Below are 20651 nucleotides of genomic sequence, written 5' to 3'. Positions count from 1 at the left end.
GAGTTGTTTTGAAAATAGTTTACCGATTCCACCAACCTTATCTGATAAGTTTTAAAAATTATATCTGAAAAGTGTTGTTTATTTAGATAAATTTGTCCATGGTTACAATTTTTTCATTTGCGTAAAACAGATTATGCTACATGACTAAAAAACAGACACATCAGGTTAAAACACTATATGGACTCAATTTCGCGCACATGGCATATATCAGATAACATTCTGAGGAATTGAAAAGATTATCGCAAACTATCGCAACCAAGATCTTCTTAAAAAAACTATTTGTAAACCAATAAATGTCAGAATCTGCCCTATTTTTTAATCATGATTTAATCTGTAGTCCGACAGTCATGCTATGGAAGGTCGATTCGTGTGTTGACCCATCTTAAGGCTTAAGTTCAAACCAAGCATTTTCCTTTACAGTTAGGTCTTTAACAACTTCATGTCAGAAAATATTGCTTCATAATCGTGTCAGTAATTAAGTTATGTTGAAACAAGGGTTTCTAAATATTTTGATTTTTTGGAGGTACCAATTGGACTGTCGCTGAAGACAAAGTCTAAATGTCTCAAGATTAATATGGAAGAGATTATTTTGTACTTAAAACTACCCATTCTTACAAACTGTACATTTAAAGCAAAAAGAAAAACAATGTACTTTTGCTTCATATTCAGTTTGTATATTCCACCGTAAATATATTTCACTTATTAACTTTGATGTAATATGGTCATATAATCTTGAATACAAGAAAAGTCTCAAACATACATCCTTTCGTATTTCTTTGAGTGACATTTAGAAGTTGATGTGATAGACAACGGGGAGAGCTCTATGGATATTAGTGTTGGGAATTGGTTAAAATCTCATAATTGATGATTGGTTCATTACTACCGATCAATCATCGAAATAATTGGTTAGCGTCATTTATGAAATTTGTAAATGCACCTTAAAATAAGGGGGAAAAAATGTACCGGTAGTTCTTCTGGGGTTTTTAGGCAAAATTTCACATCTTCAAAGGATGACTAGTATGTTAGGAACATAACTTTCTTGGAATCTTTGAGATAAATTCAATCATGACTTGAAACGAGCTTGTAGTGCTTACGAAATGTAACAGACAAAACCAAGCATGTGAAAAATATTGTTAATGAAAACAAGTGTTCCAGAATTGTTTGTGTTCGATTATGAGAAATTATGATCGATTGCGTGGTCGTTTAGTCACTGCGACCAATCTTCGATTATTTCAATTAATCGGACCACCACTAATGGATATACAACTTCTTTATTATTAATGTAAGCCACGTTTGTACATCCCTTGCTTGATAACGGTGTTAGTAGCTACACCAAAACGTGGCTCATATTAATTATAAAGAAATTGTATATCCATAGAACTCTCCACGCTGCCCATACATCTGTTTGAGAGCACATGTAGGTCTCACGTTTAGCTTTGTGGAAAGTGTTCATGATGATCTTGAAACTGCTGGTAATGGCTGGGTACTGCTGTGAGTTATATTGAGGTGATGGTCTGTTCCAGGATATCATAGCAATCAGTTGTTCGTGGTGTAAAGCCGCCTACCACAACAAGACCACGTGCTTCATGATGCAGCAGATAGAAGAACAATGCACTCTGGGTATTCATGCTGGCATCATCATACCGCCATCTTGGATTATAAAACTTCCCAAGAAAGTGAGTTAGTCGATACACTCAGAACTTTTCAGTTTCAGTTGTTTATATGGTATTTTATGTGATCGGACAAAACAGTTGTGGATGAAATGAAATGTTTTGGTGAGAAGTACTTAATGATCATTCCATGAATATAGCCCATGTTTGTAATACTGGATACATTTTATGTCTAAGTGAATGAGAAAAACCCCGATGAAGCTGGCTTATCAGGAATGGATTTACATAAAATGTCTGAAACAGGACAAATGTTTCGGAACTTTCTTTCCTTTGAGAACCATCTTTAAAGGTCTGTATAAAAACTCAAAGGTCTTTAGTGCTGGCGTAGTGAGACATTGCGTCATGGGTTATAACAGCTTTTCATCTGCATTAGTGTACAGAATATTGATCATTCTTGTTCCCTCCTCCCATACTCAACAGATGTTCCAAGGTAATGTGATTGAGCTTTGAAAGAAGAAAAAAACTGTTGAGCTTTGAAGCAAGAAAAAAAAGTAAGTTATAAATACTGAGCACTGTTTGAAATGAATACTTTCTGTCTGCGACAGGGTTCCTTCAAATCTTCACTTCGGGCTAGTAAGAAAAGGAAAGCATCCTTAAAGAAAAGGCTAAGTAAAGATGAACAAAAACCATTTTTGATCAAACCGATTCCATCACCGCTCTTAAAGCCGCTCCTGGTTTTTATAAACCCCAAGAGTGGTGGCAATCAAGGGGCAAAACTTTTCCACAAGTTCAGCTGGCTCCTGAACCCGCGGCAAGTGTTTGACCTCTCCCAGGGAGGACCACAGTTTGGGTGAGAAACATATATTTCAGATCATCAACATATATATATATATACAATAGCTCCCTGGGAACATTCTTTGCCATGGTTCAATTCACGTCTGGTTCCATTTTTCTTCTTATGCACATGGCATGGAGACACCAGGTTCTGGAAACAACACGATTGTGGTTGTGTCACTTAGGTCTGGGTTTGAATCCCAGATTTGGCTCATCTTTGATCCTTGATCTGTTGTTGCCGTAATTTGATCAGCAGCTATGTTCTAGTGTTAACATCTGGGACTTGCAGGTGGACTTTGAGAATTAGTCATACAGCTTGCTGGAATGCTGTTCAAAGTGGTATAGACACAAAATTCATTTGCAAAAAGACATTGAGTGAGTGAGATTTGTTCGAAAATGCTTTTATGGTGTTTCAGCAGGGGTGGATCCAGGATTTTGGAGAAGGGGGGGAGTTACACATAAATCATGAAGTCCAGTGGATCCCCCCTGTTCAGTTATATCAGAATGTGTTAGCTTATTGTGGTACAGCAGCCTAGCGGTTAAAGTGTTCACCCTACATGCTCAAGGCCTGGGTTCTATTTCCTTCATGGGAGCAATGTGTCCATACCTCCTTTGAATACCTGGCCTCTATGGCATTATAACTCAATAGCATCCATAACTTCTTGTGAGAGTTGTAATGATGATATTAAATCTTTGAATTTAGAATTTTCAAGAAGCGCCCTCTTCACTGTCAGCATATCTAATAGTTGTGAGGCAAACCCTATCCTCCAAACAACTACACATGTGTGAGGATGGAAAATGTCAGCTCTTTCCTCTGTGTCATGTGCCCTTTACTATGATATTGCTGAAAGTGGTGTAAAACCATAATACTCACTCACTCATTTGACTAAGCGACGGGGACCTTTGCACAGCAATTGCTGCGTCTAAAATGGGGGCTCTTGCACTACGTTCATGTACTGCTCTTGTACTACAATCAAATGATATCAGTTATATCTGCATTCCTGCAACCACTTTTTGCAAATTAATATTTCTTAACTTTTAAGTTTGGCATTCAGTCATGTAAAAATGTGTATATTAACTGTGACTTAACCATTTTATTTTGAGGAAATGTGTGATTACCTCTGTTGTGTGTTTCAGTCTAGAATTGTTCAAGAAAGTGCCTAACCTTCGACTGTTGGCTTGTGGGGGAGATGGTACAGTAGACTGGATCCTGTCTATGCTGGACTCCCTGGGGATCTCGCCCCCAACCCCTGTCGCCATCCTTCCCATTGGGACTGGCAACGACCTTGCCAGGACACTCAACTGGGGAGGGGTAAGTGTCACTACCTTCACCAAGTGTTACACTTTTCAAGAGTCACCAAGTGTTACACTTTTCAAGAGTCACCAAGTGTTACACTTTTCAAGAGTCACCAAGTGTTACACTTTTCAAGAGTCACCAAGGGGTGGTGGGGTAGCTTAGTGGTTAAAGCGTTCACTCGTCACGCCGAAGACCCGGGTTCGATTCCCCACATGGGTGCAATGTGTGAAGCCCATTTCTGGTGTCCCCTGCGTGATGTTGCTGGAATATTGCTAAAAGCGGCATAAAACCATACTCACTCACTCACTCAAGAGTCAGCAAGTGTTACACTTCTCAAGAGTACAACATGTGGAAATGTTGTTGAAGCAAGTGTTGTAAAATGTTGCACTGACTGATTTCACTACATGATACATGTATATAAGGGGTGGTGGGAGCCTTGGAGTAAAAGCGGTCACTCGTCATGCCAAGGCCTGGGTTCGATTCCCCACATGGGTACAATGTGTGAAGCCCATTTCTGGTGTCCCCCAGTAATTTCGATATTGCTGGAATATTGCTAAAAGCAGCGTAAAACCATACTCACTCACTCATGATATTTATGTCAGGCACCTACCAAAATAATGATTTTGGTCATTGTTTGGTCAGCATTCAAGAAGTTGGTGAGTCAAAAATGAAACATACAACTTTACGGATGACAACTTCATTAAATGACGTTTCGGTGGAGTTTCTTACATCATTATCAAGCTAAAAGTGATAATGATAGCTTGATAACGTTGTAAGAATCTACATCAAATAGTCGCTAAATGCAATAACAAGAAGCTGTCATCCATAAAGTTGTATATTTCAGTTTTGATTTTGGTCATAGTGGTTAAGTTGCACCGTGGTGAGTGTTGGTCTGAAACAAATGTTTGTTACATCTGCATTTCATATGTTTAATATACCTGTTGATTATTATACTAATTGTTAAAAATAGGATATATATCTTAAAATGGAATATGAACATAGGCATTAAGGTTTAAAATAGCATTACTTTCAGTCAACTCGCACAGAAGTAAATTTGTTATTATATTTCATTTTATTATGACCCAAGAATAGGCCCATCAATTAAACCAGAAAAATAATTGATCTCTTCTGAATGGTGGTCTTATTCTCCTGTTATTGTCAGTGATTCTTATTGTAATTTGGCTAATTTCAGGTGAAGACATTGATATGTATGTGTGTGGTATTGATCATAAAGTACTGCACTAACCCAAAATAAACACTAACTAAATGGCCTCCAACCAGTGGTGAAACAAGAACCAGTTTATTGCTTATGTCAGTGTTAGTTTGCCCAAACGACAATATTTAATCAATAGCTATAACACACTGACGGACTGAGTTTGGTTTTATGCCGCTTTTAGCAATATTCCAGCAACATCACGGCGGGGGACACCAGAAATGGGCTTCACACATTGTACCCATGTGGGATTCGAACCCGGGTCTTCGGCATGACGAGCAAACGCTTTAACCACTAGGCTACCCCACCTCCCAGCTATAACACAGCTGTAATCAGGGTCATGTAGTGTTTTATTGTAGAGCAGGGTTTTATTCAACTAACGAAAGGGGATTGTAATCAGGATGATTACATTAGTTAATCTGTCCGGCCATGAATACCTTCTCTATGGCCGAAGTCATGGTCATCTACTGTACCTGATATAAGAATATCTACTGAACATCAGCTGTAGGGTCATCTCACAGTACCTGATATAAGAATATCTACTGAACATCAGCTGTAAGGTCATCTCACTGTACCTGATATAAGAATATCTACTGAACATCAGCTGTAGGGGAAAGAAAATACATTAGCTAGTAGGATCCATTCTTCATAATGTAACATCATGTAAATCATTAGCTCGGACAGAGTATGTACAGGAAATAAAAACTGAGTTCAACCAAGTGTAGTGCATGGCAAAATGAAGCTAAGAAGGGAGATCACTCTGTTTTCACATCCTGAGCAGTTACCCATGTTCACCCCGCCAGTTCTGGAGCAGACGTCAAAAACAGTATAATCGTATGCTTCAATTTTCATTCTGCAGTATTCCAGACCTGAGAAGCTTCATTCAAATGACTTTAACCCGAACTTTGATGATGAGATCTCGATGAAAAATTGCCGTTTATTGTTTTCTGGGGGCTAGGGGTAGCCGAATGGTTAAAGCGTCCGCTTGTCATGCTGACGACCGGGTTCGATTCCCCACATGGGTACAATGTGTGAATCCCATTTCTGGTGTCCCCTGCAGTGATATTGCAGGAATATTGCCAAAAGCAGCATAAAACCTCACTCACTCAGTCACTCACTGTATCGTTTTGATAGCTACGCCTAATGTACTGTGTAGTATGTATTTAAGTTAGTGATGACGTTTTAGTAAAATGACAGAATTGTCTGATCCTCAACTTCTTTAAAGTAGTATCCCTAATGGTTCTTGCATCAAACTCTGACTCAGTATTTCGTCCTCATTAATGGAACGGCCATTTTGTCATATGTAATGTGGTAGAGTCCTGAATAAATCAGGTTGAGATTCGCGAGTAAATTAGCAAAACTAATCCAGAATTCAGTAATTAGAAGACGAAGAGTGAGATGTACTCATTACTGTTGCAGAGATAATCCCCTTGTTGTTGAACTCAGATGATAAGTTGTCAGGAAAATGTCAGCTGAATCATATGCACGTGATGAAGCTACACTATTTCATCATGAGGGTAGAATTTGTCTGATGAAAACTCTACGTAGGTTGTTGTTATGATCATTAGTGTTTAGTAAAGTAGTATACATTTCAGTCATAATCACACTTATCATGCTTTCAATATTAAACAGAGGTCTATATTGACTATAATACCTTTATCTCATGTTTTCCACTTCTGATAGGCTCACATATATTATTTATCCACATGCCCAGGACTCAATATGGCAGAAAATTTCACTTCTTTTTGACCTTTTGGTATCAGGTATCCTAATTTCAAATGATGAGTTTTAAATGGAGTATCTAATGGTAATGGTGATTATTGCTTGAATGCTTTGACGATTTTATAAATGTATAATTAAACATTCTTCAAAAAGAATACCAACTAAATGGATATTCACCAACTGTTTTTGGAATACATTAGAAGGAAATTTATTCATAACACACAAAATGTAAGCAAATAACAAAAATGGTGACTTGTACCCATCCTATTTTAAACAATTTCATTGTGAAAGTCCATCCCATTTATTGTTATTACATATATATAGTGTTCAAAGTGTTTAAATGGACATATGTTATATTTGGGATTACACTTCATCAGTGAAAAAAACCACAAAAAAAACCCCCTGTTTTCTGAATGAACTTAGTTTTAAGCAGCTCCAATAAACACCTCTCAGTGACAGTGTAGAACATGACCCAAGTCCTAGTGAAAGTGCCCATACAAACCATGACATCTCCAGTACTTTACATGTTATAGGGGCGATGGGGTAGCCTAGTGGTTAAAGCATACACTCATCACACTGAAGACCCGGGTTCGATTCCCCACATGGGTACAATGTGTGAAGCCCATTTCTGGTGCCCCCGGTCGTGATATTGCTGGAATATTGCTAAAAGCAGCGTAGAACTAAATTCACTCACTCACTCACTCACTACATGGTGTCTTCACCTGATGGCAAGTTACTCTATGAGTTTGGTATTGGATGACCCACCTTCCCTGGCTTGGTAAAATTAAGATGTTGCATGGGACCCACTTAAAACTTAGAAATAGAATTCTTTTCATTTCTGCATTTATGATCTTAAAACAACAATCACTAATGTTGAGCTGAATTATTAACCCACTATGTTACAGGGCTACACGGATGAACCCATTTCCAAAATCTTATGCAATGTTGAAGATGGCCAGGTGGTTCAGCTGGACCGGGTAAGTTGTCCTCGTTATCTCCTGGCCAGGCAATATGGCTGTTATCAGTGGCAGCACATTATATACCGGGTACATATGCTCCTGTATGCAGATCCGTGAAGATCCGGGGTAGAATAGGTCTTCAGCAACCCATGCATGCCTCAAAAGGCGACTATGCTTGTCGTAAGAGGCGACTAATGGGATCGGGTCGTCAGGCTCGCTGACTTGGTTGACACATGTCATCGGTTCCCAATTGCGAAGATCAATGCTCATGCTGTTTATCACTGAAATGTCTGGTCCAGACTCGATTACTTACAGACCGCCGCCATATAGCTGGAATATTGCTGAGTGCGGCGTAAAACTAAACTCACTCACTCACTCCTGTATGCAGACTGCACATAGTAGTTATTTACCCGTCTGTAAAGGTATCTTTTTTGGGGTTGCAACTCTCAGAGTGGGAAGATTTCTGAGATTTTATTGGTGCTTCAATTGTATGTTTCCAATACTGATGTGTTATTGGTCATCTGTAGCTAGCATGGTTCCAGCCAGGATCCAGTAACAAACATTGACATATATTGCTTTGATATATCACTCAGTAACATCAGCAGTATTTGTTTTTCATTTTTTTCATACATATACTACCCATCAAAAGTTTAGACTGACTTAAAGCACTCACTATATGTTATGTATATATATGTGGTTGCATCGAAGATGAATTTCTCCACTAACTTGGGGGAACCAGCTGCAAACTTTATGCAGATGAATTGCACGAGGATCATGCATAAAATTTCTGAAATGCATGTGCAAATATCATGCATGTGAACTGCTGCGTTTTGGTGTAAAGATTTGTTAAGAATTTGCCAATGTACACAGAGTTTCATCATTTACTGAACTCATGACAATAATCTTTTCAACGTTAAGAATTTGTTTTATAATACATCAGTTCATGTGTAAACAGTACCTTTAAACAGTATGGAATATTTAGCAAAATCTAGTTTAGAACGGTTGACTAAGTAAGTGGCTACATTTACACTAGTGAGCCTAAACTTTTGATGGGTAGTATATTTAGAAAGTGAAATTGTAAATATTTGATTATTTTTTCTGTATTAATGAATAAATAGCATCCACAAGGTTCAAGAGTAGTCATGTCTTAGTGCTTGTACTCTCAAACCCACTGTGTCACTTGCTCCTGTTACAGGTGGAACATCAGTGTGACCCCTAACACATCTGCCGAGCCAGACGAGGAGGGAGGAGCGGAGACGTTGCCCCTAGAAATCTTCAACAACTACTTCAGTCTTGGTGCTGACGCTCACGTGTCCTTGGAGTTCCACGAATCTCGGGGTACGATATCGCACTGTCCCTTGTAAATCGTGCCTTTGACCTCTTATTTACCCTGAGTACTTACAGACGTTACAACCAGATGTATATATTCCCTGTCATAGAGAGGATGAGTGTGGTTGACTGCCTTTAGCATAGCTCTTGTACTGAGTAAACTTAGGTCATCATCTGGTGGGGGGGTACAACGAACTGACGAGGGCAATAAATAACAACACGGCAATCAAGATGTCCATTGGCAGTTACTGATGGGGTTATTCAGCACAGAACAACAAAGAATATAAAAGTGGTTTCTAAAGAACTGTATTGTTCTCATGCACCACGTAAACCACGTATAGGCGGTGGGGTAGGCTAGCGGTTAAAGCATTCGCTTGTCACGCCGAAGACCCGGGTTTGATTCCCAACATGGGTACAATGTGTGAAGCCCATTTCTGGTCTCCCCCGCCATGATATTGCTGGAATATTGCTAAAAGCGGCGAAAACCTTACTCACTCACTCACTCATCATCTGGTGGTATTACGTTACACTATGTCCAATTTCGTCACTTTCACATTCTTCGTAACCCAGCATGGAAGAATGTTAGTGTGAGGACAACCAATCAGTCACATGTAACATGAATCACATCAACCAATCAGTAACATGTAACATGAATCACATCAACCAATCAGTAACATGTAACATGAATCACATCAACCAATCAGTAACATGTAACATGAATCACATCAACCAATCAGTAACATGAATTACATTAACCAATCAGTAACATGAATCACATCAACCAATCAGTAACATGAATTACATCAACCAATCAGTTACATGAATCACATCAACTAATCCATCTTGTTTTCTCCTTTCAGAGGCGAACCCAGAGAAGTTCAATAGCAGGTTACGAAACAAAATATTCTATGCAGGGGTAAGTGATATCTGTAAAAACTTACATCCATGCAAAACGTAAACTCTTCTTCAAAATATTGATGATAGGAGTTCATGTGTTGGGTTCTGTTGTCAAAGTGTAAGAGGTAAACTAGCAGAATGATGGAGGCCATCATGTGTCACCCATTTTAGCTCTGACCACAATGCCAGGTCCTGAGTACCATACCAAAGGACCAAAGTGGTTAAAGCGTTCCCTGCTTCGATTCCCTTCATGGCACAAGGTGTGGTGGCCTTCCCCCCCCAATATTGCTGGAATAATACTAAAAGCTGGAGTAAATGTAAACTCATTCACTTCCTCACAAAGTGTCCAAAACACTGTGACTGTAGACTAACGCTTAGTCTCTGAATATATATATTTTTTGATAGTAACAAACAAACCCATTTAAATTGAAAAGGAGCCCCAGGGAGACCTGGGGAAATCTAGACTTGCTTCATTTAGTGCTTTAGCACTGCAGAGAGGGCTTGGCAGTAGGGAAAATAATGTGGTTCAGGGACTGTGAGACAGACTACTGTGACTGCAGTATGTTGAAGAGTTGGAGCTTTGTCTTTATGGAATTGGACGCTGGTCAGAATAGCTGTAGCAGACCTTGTTTAGAAGGCGAACTAGAAGGGCAGAAGATGTGACCAGGCTGGTGACATGTCATACCACATGCTCATAACATCTGCCCCTGGAAAGCCAGGCCTAGATTGATGGAATATTGCTGACTGGGGTGAAATATAACAAATTCAAGACCAGTTCACCAATCCTTTGTTTGATGTTCATACAAACACTAGGTGTGCATTCTGTAATTGATGTAAGATGTTGATGTGTGCAGGCTGGGGGGAGAGACATGTTGAAGAGGAGCTGGAAGGGTTTCTCTGGCCACATCAAGGTGGAGTGTGACGGGGTGGACCTCACTCAGAAGATTCAGGACATGAAGCTGCACTGTCTCCTCTTCCTCAACATTCCACGGTACGTAGATGGAGTCAGGGGGGTGGAGGGAGGGGTGATGTTGTGAGAGATTCAGGACATAGATGGAGTCAGGGGGTGGAGGGAGGGGGTGATGTTGTGAGAGATTCAGGACATGAAGCTGTCCCTCAACATTCCACACGTAGATGGAGTCAGGGGTGGAGGAGGGGGTGATGTGTGAGAGATTCAGGACATGAAGATGGAGTCAGGGGGGTGAAGGGAGGGGGTGATGTTGTCTGTACACATGTAGCCTTTGGAGGGGTGATGCTGTCTGTACACATGTAGCCTTTGGGAGGGGTGATGTTGTCTGTTCACATGTAGCCTTGGGGGGGTTATGTTATGCACTCGGTCATAATTTTGTGAAGGCTCTTACAATTTTGTGACACTCTCTATGTTACGGTTACGAGACACATTGTGTTTCAGCTAAGAGATACAGTGAGTTACAGTGATGTTATAAGTCTGCTGCAAGGATGACTTATGTTACTGGTGTAGTCCTACAATGTGTCCTCTTCCTGTTCCAGGTACGCTAGTGGCACTCTCCCCTGGGGCAACCCCACTACAGTGGGGTTTGAGCCACAACGACATGACGATGGCTACCTGGAGGTGGTGGGCTTCACATACTCCTCTCTGGTCAGTAACATCAGGACGTTGCCATGGCAATAATACTGTGTGTGCTCACAAAGTAAAGTCATGAAATGATACATTAGTTGAAGTTTACTACCTTGATTTGTGCATAATCAAGGTTGAGACTTTATTTTCTCAATTCGTATTTTCAACAAAGTTACAATTAGTGGTCATCCATTGCTTTAGTCCTCTGCTGTGAAATGACTCAAATACTTCTCAAGTGAACAGTTAGTGAAGTCCATTCCTGCAGTCCCTGGGGGTGGTGAGGTAGCGTTCGCCCGTCACACCAAAGATCCAGATTCGATTCCCCTCATGGGCACAATGGGTGAAGCCCATTTGTGGTGTCCTATGCCGTAATATTCCTGGAATAATGCTAAAAGCAGTGTAAAACTAAACTCACTCACTTGCAGTCCCTGGCTGTGATTTAGCTAGAGTATTTCTCAAAACACAATATTTGAAATAAATCCTTGTTCGTAGTTTTTCTTTGAGATATTGATGGAATATTTCTCAGCACAATATATGAACTCCATTCTTGTAGTCTCATATTAAGTATGGTTGGAATAATAAGATACAATTTGTGAAGTCTGTTCTTACAGTCCATTGTGTTAATGTTTCCAGACTTCACCACAACTGTAATTTAGTACAAATGAAGGTAGAATCCAAGCTTCATTGCGTTCTCTGTGTTCTCGATCCAGGCGACATTGTATGTGGGTGGCCATGGTGAGCGTCTCATACAGTGTCAGGAGGTCAAGCTGACCACCTACAAGTCCATGCCTATGCAACTAGATGGCGAACCTTGTCGACTCCGCCCATCGGTCGTCTCAATACGATTTCGCAATCAGGCCAATATGATCATGAAGCCCAAGAGACGAGGATCAATGCCAATAACCAATGAGTATGTACTTAACATCTGAAGTAACCAATCAAAACTGTTATTACAATTTACAATACATTTTAACATCAGGATATCATTATAGGATCTTACTGCAAGATTAATATGGATTCTAAATAACATAATCCGGTTATCCACTGAAATAGCTTAATTCTGAATGACGGATTATGTTTACCGCCAAAGAGCCTTTTTCAGGGTTTTTTCTTCAATTACCAATCTGCTCACTGTATTTGACATTTTAAGCAACCGGAATGAAGTTGGGTTCATTTGCCTTCCATGAGTGTAAAACGCCTAATTGCCTTACTAGACCAAACACAGACATACTGCCACTACTACTGCATATATTGAGTTATGTCCCTTAGGTGTGCCAGGAATCTATTATTTTCACCATATTTCTGTGCCTACCGTCCTATATCATGCTCTTGGTTTTCACCAGGGTCCTACATGTCACAAACCAGTGTAACCGACTCTAAACTAATTCAATCTTTAAAAGGATGCTAATATAGTTTTGACATTCTCAGAAGTTGGAAACATTAAATTTATTAAATCAAGTTTCTATATTAATATTTTGAGTTTGCAAAGGTAACCGAATCAATAAAACTTGCTTTTAAGAGTTAATTTTACATTAAGATTATGGATTTATAGTTAAATAACTTTTTTTAACTCCTGTTGATTTTTTATGATATTGGGGGGGCATTCATTGGGTTGCTGAAAACATCAAATACAGTATTGCATTTCATGAGTTCATGTATAATATGATTCACTAACCATTATATTTCAGCACCAGCTCACCTCAGGGTTCCCCTCAGACTGTTTTAGCCCATCTATAGTCCTGATTTTGCGTTTTTCAGTCCACCTTCGGTCCCCGAACGGTTACGACTCCAAGTGAGTCGAATCGGCATGGCAACATATGAAGCCATGCACTACGACAAAGACAAACTCCGGGAAGCTTGTAAGTTGTCACGTGACAAAGTGCATGATGGGAAGAATACACCGGTTGCAGCTTGGTTTCCATCCTCTAGCTAGCCATACATACATTGTAACACACCATATAGCCAGCGGTGACCTGTGTGAGGGCAACATGTCACATTGTCAGGGCATCCACGTAGGAATAGGAATCAAAATTGGTGAAATACTCTTGGGACTTATATGGCGATATGGTAATAGAATCCTTATTGGCGCTGTGGTTATCATGGTGCCATTTTTCTTGGTAATTATCTGAGATATATTCTACACGAAAGAAGTAAAAGGACACTCAATTCCTTCATGTGACTGTAGTTAATTGTTATTACAGATTGACTGTAGCGGTGTAGTGGTTAGCTTGCTGGCCTCTCACACCAAAGGCCCGGGTTCGAATCCTGGTGGAGACACAATATTTGTGACCTGGGTCTCATACTGTGCTGTGTCCCTGGGCAAGGCACTTCGTCCACATTGCACTCAGTCCACCCAGCTGTTCAAAATGGGTACCTGAAAAAGCGTATGTACGGACCTATACGGTCGCGCTTAGCGTTTAGTAGCAGCTTTGAAAGTACATTTCCATCAGGGTAATAATGTAACGCCAGAGAACAGCATCGCTTTGGATTCTAGGCGTAAAAATTAGCATTATTATTATTATTATTTTTATTATTATTATTATTTTTATTATTATTAACCATTATAGAAAGTTATTGGTTATTGTTAGTCTCAGATGAACATTTTTAAAATACTGTTACCTTGACAATGTGACATACTCTGTCAGAGCTATGTAATAAGTGCAGTCATACATTAAAGCTAACAAATACTAATAATTTGGTTATTACATATTAACACTTGAAACACCTGAGGGTATTTTGTGCATTAACCATATATATATATATGTAATGTCTGACAACATTGTGTTACCATGGTGATCTATGTTTGTCTGTCAGCATCTGCCATCTTTTTGGTAAAGGAATTGCATTGGTAATGTGGTAAAGTCATCTGTGATTGGGGTGATAAATTTTAAATATAAACAGGTAAATACATGATTTATAAAAACACTGCACTTCTTACACTAGTTCTCAATGCAAGAAGAAAATTATTTCATTTCACACTTTTTTGTACAAACCGATGAAAAGAATGTGACCCAGATACTGCATGGACATTGGGACTGACCCCCTGACCTTGACCCTGACCTTGACCTCGTGACCCCTGTCACATGCATGTCTAGTATCATCCAGTTTGCACTAGACTTTGGGCTGCAACTTCATCACTTGGTGGTGTATATTAGACACTAGACTTAGCAAGCAGCAGAATATACCTTCATCAATTACCCTATAATCAAAATCACCTACACTCTTTTGATTTTTTTGTGACTATATGCAGCCATGGTTGATTTTCAAACATAATCCTGAAATTAATTCTCAGGTTATGGTTTTGATCATATATTTACATCTATGCATGTGCTTCTTCACTTTATGCTAAAACATCTATGCAATAACAATTTCATCCTTCGCCATTTACTCTTTGACAAACTCAATTTAACTTTTACATGTCGAAATTAAACGTGAAATTATATGCTTAAATGTTAACAACAAAGAGTTCAAACAAATATAAGTAAAGATCTAAATATTCTAGCGTCATTGATAATAAGTTACGACGCCTCTGTTGCAAATCCTGAAGTAAGTTTTAAGTGTGAACTGAGCTGGAGGTTATCATCGACTTAAGTGCAAGTTAAGTACCTCTGTGTTGAGCTTCCGTGTTACCAGAGTGTGTGGACTGTTTGTTTTGCCAGCTATTCCAGTAGGTCTGATCATCGTGGACAACAATGCTGACCTGGAACAGGTTAGAGAACAAATCAACAAGCTCAACCGGGTAAGTCATGCAGAAAACCTGCCCATTATTAGGGGGCTCTTTATACGCACTCAGTAATATTCCAGCTTTGATATGGTTTACAGATTATTTACAATGTCACTGAGTGGGACTCCCAATCGTTACATATCAAAGTGCCTTTAGGGTGGTGGGGTAGCCTAGTGGTTAAAGTGTTCGCTCATCACGCCGAAAGCCCAGGTTCGATTCCCCACATGGGTACGATGTGTGAGGCCCATTTCTGGTGTACACCACTGTGATATTGCTGGAATATTGTTCAAAGCGTCATAAAACTCACCCAGTCAAGACCGCCTCCGTGGTGTAGTGGTTAGAGCGTCCGCCCGGAATGCGGAAGGTTGCGGGTTTGATCCCCGACCGCGTCATACCAAAAGACGATAAAATATGGTACTTGTTGGTCCCTGCCTGGCGCTCGGCATTAATGGGTACAACAAGGACTGGTCGTCTCGGAGTCAGTATAATGTGTCTGAGTGGGGTATTCATGCTTCACTGCGGCATGGTATCTCAGTGGGATAGCACTATAAACCAGCTTAAGTCTGGGCTAGTACAAGCAGCCGCACATACACATACACACGCATGCATGTCGTCATATGAGCGAAATATTCTCAAGCACGACGTTAAACCCAATTCCACCACCACCACTCACTCCAAGTTGCCTTTATGTGCGTTATTATCCCTATTCCAGTGAGTTAGTAAACAATTCAGTGAGTTGGCATCCATATTCCAGTCAGTGAATGAATGTGTTTTCAACTATATTACACCTACTGGCAAACAAGGATAAGTTGGACCGGCGCAGAAAACGCGTTTACGAGAAGTAGGCGGTGCACGGCAATGAGCAAACCTATGTGGTTTGTGAAAGGTAGAGCAGATGTAGGCTAATGCACATGCATTGCATGACGATAAAATTGATTCCACGTGTAGCTGCACACGCCTTGCTCATAAGACTCTCACGTCGGTGTAGCAAGTCACACTACACTTGATCGCGAGACAACCAGGGGCCCTTCACTAACAATGGCAAGTGCCAGTGGGTGGCACTCATACATGCTAATACGGGTCAATTGTCAGGTTGGTGCTCAACTTATCCTTGTTTGCCAGTAAATCTGCACAATGTGTTCAAGCTTGATGTGTACGATGGTTCTAATGCAAGCATTATCATGGATTATAAAGACACATTTTATCAAAAAGGTATGCTGTTTGTCAGCTTATCAATTCTTGCCATAATGTGTACCCTCAAGTCATGTTACAACCTGCTGCTGGTTGGTTGTCCAGGACGATGACAGTCAGGTTGATATCCAACCACAGGTCACTATGGTAACCAGTGTTTACTGTTTCAGGATATTTCCAATGGTGAAGAGGCATCGCCCACATCTACACAGTCACTGCAGAAACTCTCAAAGAAATGGTGCTTCTTAGACTGTGAGTGAATCTGCGTGTTGGATTCAATCTTCATACAGAGGCCAGACTTAAATGATTATCAGTTTGATATAGAAACACTGCTTTCTTTCAGAAAAGAAGTAAAACTATTTTTGTCTGTTAAATTTTTCATGAGGCAACTAATTGTATCTCTAAAGGACAAACTGTCCCCACGGAATTGGGCTGAACTCATGATCCACTGAATGGTTCATAGGATACACTTCAACCTTTTTTAAATAAATAATCTTTTATTTTATTGAGAGTTTAGAAATTACCACTGAAGGACAAGCTGTAAATTGAACTTTAAGCGACCTTTTTAAAAATTATGAATGGCTTATTACATGCTTGTAATACTAAAGTCAAAAGCATCAAGTCATTTATCAGTTTTGTATATACAGTGGAATCTGTCTATCATGGACTGGCCTGGGACCGACTCATTTGTCCGGATTGTAAAGCAGTCCGGATTAGACAACGTTTGTCCGGTACCATAGACACTGCCACGATGAGTTACCGTATATTACAGTTAATAAGCCGAATTTTGAGGACCAAAAAATAACAGTCTGTAGAAGGTGGTTGGCTTATCTATGGGTTACACTTTCGTTAAACTTTTTACAGGGGATAAGAAAACGATATCATATCGCTTCGCATGAACAAACAACAGAAGACGACTTTGTCAGTAAAGACGTCAAATTTGCAATTAAACATCACTAGACAAGATTATTTACCTTTTCAGTTCTAATTTGTTTTTGCTAGGCATTGCATTATATGCAGGGATTAAGATTACCGTGTGTATTTGTCTCGTATATAGAGCCGGAAATAGCAATCAGCTGTGCACATGTTCCCCCCACGACTACCGATGATTTAGTTAAAACATACGCAATAATATAAGGAGATGAATTCTGACGCAGTGATCGAAACAATATAGTATCTGAAACTATTATTTTATAAAGAGAAGTATATTCTAGCTTTGCATAATTTCAATTGCAGGTTTTGCTCTATAAATGTACAATATTTATGATCATAACTAAGGTTATGTGACAGCACTTTGGTGTATTACATGCGATTTCACTGCAGCTGATAGAAACATTCTTTTTTAACATTTTGAGTAAAATTACCGTCTCGTTGACAGTGATAGTTATGACATAAAAATGAAAACCAAGACAGTCACTGCCAGTTGTCTTGTGGTCTCAGTTCGCCACTACTGGGACCCCAACAGAAGTAACGGAGATGTTTATTCAACGGACTGTTATTTTAATGAGCTAAGTCCAGATTACAAAGCATTGTTCTCATAGCAAGTTGATTGTTGGGACTGTTATTTTAGTCCGTAATCTGTAATTGAGAATCCGGATTATAAAGCAAGCTTTAATGATAAATTAAGAACAGTTTTTCCGGGACTCAGAGAGTAGTCTGGATTATGGAGAAAACCGGATTACACAGAGTCCGGATTTGACAAATTCCACTGTAATTTATATACATTATTTGTGCTAGATAAAAGATATTTTTGCTAAATTGTGTCACATGTCTAAATGGTATTTGATATTTTTTGCAGCAACTACGGCGGAAAGATTTTTTCGGATTGACCGAGCACAGGAGAATCTTCATTACATCACGGACATTTCATCAGAAGACCTGTATATACTCGACCCTGACCTCTCACCGACCTCAGAGGTCAAGGCTACGAATGGAGAAAAGTCATTAGAAGTCACCGAGAACAATAACTCCATGACGTCAAAAGATGGTGATCTCATTTTCAAATTCTCCCTGCCCGTCACGCCGCCCAAGTCTCCACGACAAAGTTGCCAGTGAGTAGCCGACTTACCTGAGATTTTCTTACTGGCTGCCATGATAAAATTTATTTAAATTTATTTTATACATTTGGAATGTTTTTACTGGTTTCACATACAACACATTTGGTTATTTATTTTCTCACACAAGGGTTGTGTTGGCCTTAGCTGTGTACCAGTTCCTAGCTGCAGTTTTAGCTTGTATATGTGATGATTGATTTTAGCGCCAATATGTGAGCTCGTTGATATCTATTTATGTATTCATACTCTTAAAACCATACTGTGGATATGGAATCGGATCCTAATGATAGGCGTCGTTCACAAAAGACTTGTTTCTTGGTTTACAGAACACTGGAACATTGTTTGGCATAGTGATTCAGTATCATAATGTAACACTAAAACAATTATATGCAGTCAACTTCGGATATAATAAGATGATCCTTAGGGTAGTAGGTTAGTCTTGTGGGGGAGTGGTTGCTTGTCCAGACTGAGGTCACTTGAGATGTTACGAGTCTAGGTGTCCTTGCCAAGATATTGTTATAGCTCTAAAATGGTGTTAAACTCATGTGTGTTAGTTTTTTATGAGTTCACCATGTTCTACTTTTTATTACCAAATCTGGGTCCCATTTCGCAAAGCAATTATGAACTATTGCCGTCGTATCTCCCATTGATTTCTATAGATTACAACTGTTCTAATACTGCGATCACCTCTTGAATCAGACTCCTGACTCAGTGGTTTAAGTGCAGCACTTTGTAACATAGAGTTGTCTCCCTTAGATGTGTCAGAAGCCAGGGTCATGGGATCTATACCCTGTATAATATTCTTTTGAAAGCACAGTGGTGTTCACCGAGTAGTGAAAGTTCATGTGGATCATTTTGAGATGCCCTCACAGACATATCGTGATGTGAACAAAATTTGAGGCCACCCATTTACTAAAAATCTACTTGTCCAGATTTACTTGAATATGTTTCTAGGTCGGTCTGCACCATTCCTATTCTTGTTGGCCATGCAGTATCAAACCCAACTCACTCACTCACTCACTCACTTGATTATATACGGAGTTGACTGCCAGTAAGCCAAGAACACGATCTGGATTCATCCAGTCAATATCGTAACAATCCTAACATCAAAAGTCTGACGTCACTCTTGCCTTATTTTTGATTGCCTCTACTACATTTTCTTGTGTAACAGTCTGTTGACAGTGGACTTCACATCTGTCGAAAGGTCTTAAAGTTTACCTGCTGAATCTTGAAACTGAACCGCTTTGATCAGAATAAATCCTTCTTTCCATCTAAACAGGAGGAAAAACAAGAAAATCTCATATTCCCACTCCGAGAGAATGAAGAGCTTTGACCGTAGCCGCTACATGGCAAAATCCAGGTCCATGTTATTTGCAGCTTATTTTCTGCCAGTTTAGCACCTCTCGAAAGTCTGATCCAGGGGAGATAACTCCTCCTCGCACTCACAAACACATGAATAGTTCACTCTTCTAGGCTAGAAATACACATGTCAAACAGAGCCAAGTCTCCATGTATATTTTCAGTAGAATTTAACCCAATAATGATAATTTCTAGCTCCTCTTAGTATTTAATTTTTATCATCATTAACAGGGCAACATAAAAGTAGATTTAATTTATTTTGATTAAAGACATAGAAAGTTGTAATGGAAAATGTATGTAAAATATTTTGATTTGAATTTAATAGATTTAAGAATTCATTGTTTAGTTGATATTTTGTTTGTTTTGAGTTTATGCTAAGACTTTGAGGGGCTAAGCTTCCTCCTAGTATCCTGACTGCTGTTTGCTCTCTGTACCCATAATGCCCTTGCCCATTTGTCAACAATCCCTATAACGGATGCTCAATCTGTTTTGCAATGCTGGCTATAAATATATGATTCTATCATTTAAACAATTTCATAAAGTTGAAAGCATTTATATCACTTAATTCTTTATATAAAATGTTAAAAGCATTTCTGTCCAAATTATGTATAACCTTTCTTCTGTTTGCTTCTGTTTTTTATATCTAAAATAATATTTATGTATAAATAATATTTATGTTCTACATATATATGTATAGCCTGTTCTTGTTAACTCAAGGGCAGTGGGGTAGCCCAGTAGGTAAAGCATTGACACATGTGGAAGACCCGGGTTTGATCCCCACAGTGGTACAATGCATGAGCCCTTTTCTGCTGTTCACTGCTGTGACATGGCTGAAATATTCCTTGAAGCAGCAAAAAACTCATCT

General features: G+C 39.3%; 1 protein-coding gene across 8 annotated transcripts in view; it reads left to right on the top strand.

Moving 5' to 3' along the window:
- The window catches only part of LOC124282742 (diacylglycerol kinase zeta-like), a 388746-nt gene that overhangs the window by 344346 nt on the left and 23749 nt on the right, over positions 1-20651 (top strand). For 6 of the 8 annotated variants that reach the window (XM_046718812.1, XM_046718803.1, XM_046718816.1 and 3 more), the window contains 14 exons: positions 1524-1676; positions 2216-2460; positions 3582-3756; positions 7582-7653; positions 8832-8973; positions 9825-9880; positions 10716-10852; positions 11371-11479; positions 12169-12368; positions 13196-13317; positions 15118-15197; positions 16544-16625; positions 18172-18424; positions 19707-19787. In XM_046718812.1, coding sequence (XP_046574768.1) covers positions 1524-1676; positions 2216-2460; positions 3582-3756; positions 7582-7653; positions 8832-8973; positions 9825-9880; positions 10716-10852; positions 11371-11479; positions 12169-12368; positions 13196-13317; positions 15118-15197; positions 16544-16625; positions 18172-18424; positions 19707-19787 — 1907 coding nt within the window. The remainder of the gene's footprint in view (positions 1-1523; positions 1677-2215; positions 2461-3581; positions 3757-7581; positions 7654-8831; positions 8974-9824; positions 9881-10715; positions 10853-11370; positions 11480-12168; positions 12369-13195; positions 13318-15117; positions 15198-16543; positions 16626-18171; positions 18425-19706; positions 19788-20651) is intronic. The other 2 variants (XM_046718782.1, XM_046718796.1) reach the window with 2 other exon arrangements.

This window comes from Haliotis rubra, unplaced genomic scaffold (genome assembly GCF_003918875.1).
Source record: "Haliotis rubra isolate DU_JTF1 unplaced genomic scaffold, ASM391887v1 Scf109, whole genome shotgun sequence".
In the NCBI taxonomy this organism is placed as follows: Eukaryota; Metazoa; Mollusca; class Gastropoda; order Lepetellida; family Haliotidae; genus Haliotis; species Haliotis rubra.
The sequence above is the reverse complement of the archived record's forward strand: the minus strand, read 5'-3'. Positions and strand labels throughout refer to the sequence as shown.